The sequence below is a fragment of the Corvus brachyrhynchos genome, unplaced genomic scaffold (genome assembly GCF_000691975.1).
Source record: "Corvus brachyrhynchos isolate BGI_N302 unplaced genomic scaffold, ASM69197v1 scaffold402, whole genome shotgun sequence".
NCBI lineage: Eukaryota > Metazoa > Chordata > Aves > Passeriformes > Corvidae > Corvus > Corvus brachyrhynchos.
This window is the reverse complement of record NW_008236635.1, coordinates 68,370-69,730: the sequence shown is the minus strand read 5'-3', so window position 1 is coordinate 69,730 and position 1,361 is coordinate 68,370. Positions and strand designations below refer to the sequence as shown.

Genomic DNA, 1,361 nt, shown 5'->3' with positions numbered 1-1,361 from the left:
GAGCCTTCTACTAGTCCCTGGAACACTCCTGTTTTTGTAATTAAGAAAATATCAGGGAAATGGAGATTGTTACAGGATCTCCGAAAAATCAATGCAGTGATTGAAAGTATGAGGTCATTGCAGCCTGGTATGCCCTCACCCACCATGATTCCAGCAGGGTGGGAAATCCTGATCATTGATTTGAAGGATTGCTTTTTCACAATTCCTTTGCATCCTGATGACAAGCCAAAATTTGCTTTTACTGTGTCTGCAGTTAACAATACCGAACCTGTGAAGAGATATCAATGGAAGGTTTTACCTCAGGGCATGAAGAACAGCCTGACTATCTGCCAATGGTATGTTGCTCAAGCTTTGTCCGGAGTCCGCGAGCAGTTTCCTGAGGCATACTGCTATCATTACATAGATGATATCCTGGTGGCAGCATCCACCCAGGACGAGCTGCTGAGGATACAGCCTCTGCTGCTCTCTGCTCTGCATTCTTATGGATTGCAAGTGGCTTCGGAGAAAGTTCAGCAGCATCCTCCTTGGAAATACTTAGGAGTCAAAATTTTGGATCAAAGTATAGAGCACCAAGAGGTGCAATTCTCAGATTCTATTAAGACCTTGAATGATGCTCAGAAATTGCTGGGTATCATTAATTGGTTACGTCCTTATTTAGGGCTAACCACAGCACAACTTTCCCCTCTTTTTAATATTTTAAAGGGGGACCCCAATCTGAATTCACCTTGGAAACTGACTCCTGAAGTGTGACAAGCACTGCAGGAGGTTCAACAGGCTGTTTCTGCTCATCAGGTTTATCGAGTGGATACCTCCATTGATATCACTGTTTTCATTACCACTCCAGATTTTCATCCTACAGGTATCATTGGTCAGTGGAATAAACAATGGCCTGACCCTTTGCATATTCTGGAATGGGTCTTTTTTCAACATCAGCCGAAAAAGACAGCGCCCACATTGTTTGAATTGATTGCTTGTCTGATAATCAAATGCCGCCAACGGTGTTTGCAATTAATGGCAGCGGACCCTGCAACAATTGTTCTTCCAGTACAGCAGGAACTCTTTGAGTGGAGTCTTACTAACAGCGCTCCTTTGCAAAGTATGCTGCAGAATTTTTCGGGACAGATTGCTTATCATCTGCCCAGCCATAGATTACTGCAAATGGCAAAATCTACAAGCTTCACCTTGCGGCCAAAAAATAGTTGGGTGCCAGTGCAAGGACCCACTGTCTTCACAGATGGGTCCGGGAAAACTGGGAAAGCTATTGTTACCTGGAAGGAGGAAACTGAGTGGCAGGTGCTGGAAGGCCATGAGACAGGCTCAGCCCAGCTGGTTGAACTGAGGGCTGTTGCCATGGCTTTTCA

The 1,361-nt window shown here is 44.9% G+C and overlaps 1 protein-coding gene across 1 annotated transcript in view; it reads left to right on the top strand.

Annotated features, from left to right (window-relative positions):
- Positions 1 to 750, top strand: part of LOC108444806 (endogenous retrovirus group K member 18 Pol protein-like) — a 4,248-nt gene extending 3,498 nt beyond the window's left edge. Inside the window, exon 3 of the mRNA XM_017726668.1 lies at positions 4 to 750. Coding sequence (XP_017582157.1) covers positions 4 to 750 — 747 coding nt within the window. The remainder of the gene's footprint in view (positions 1 to 3) is intronic.
- The last annotated feature ends 611 nt before the right edge of the window (positions 751 to 1,361 follow it).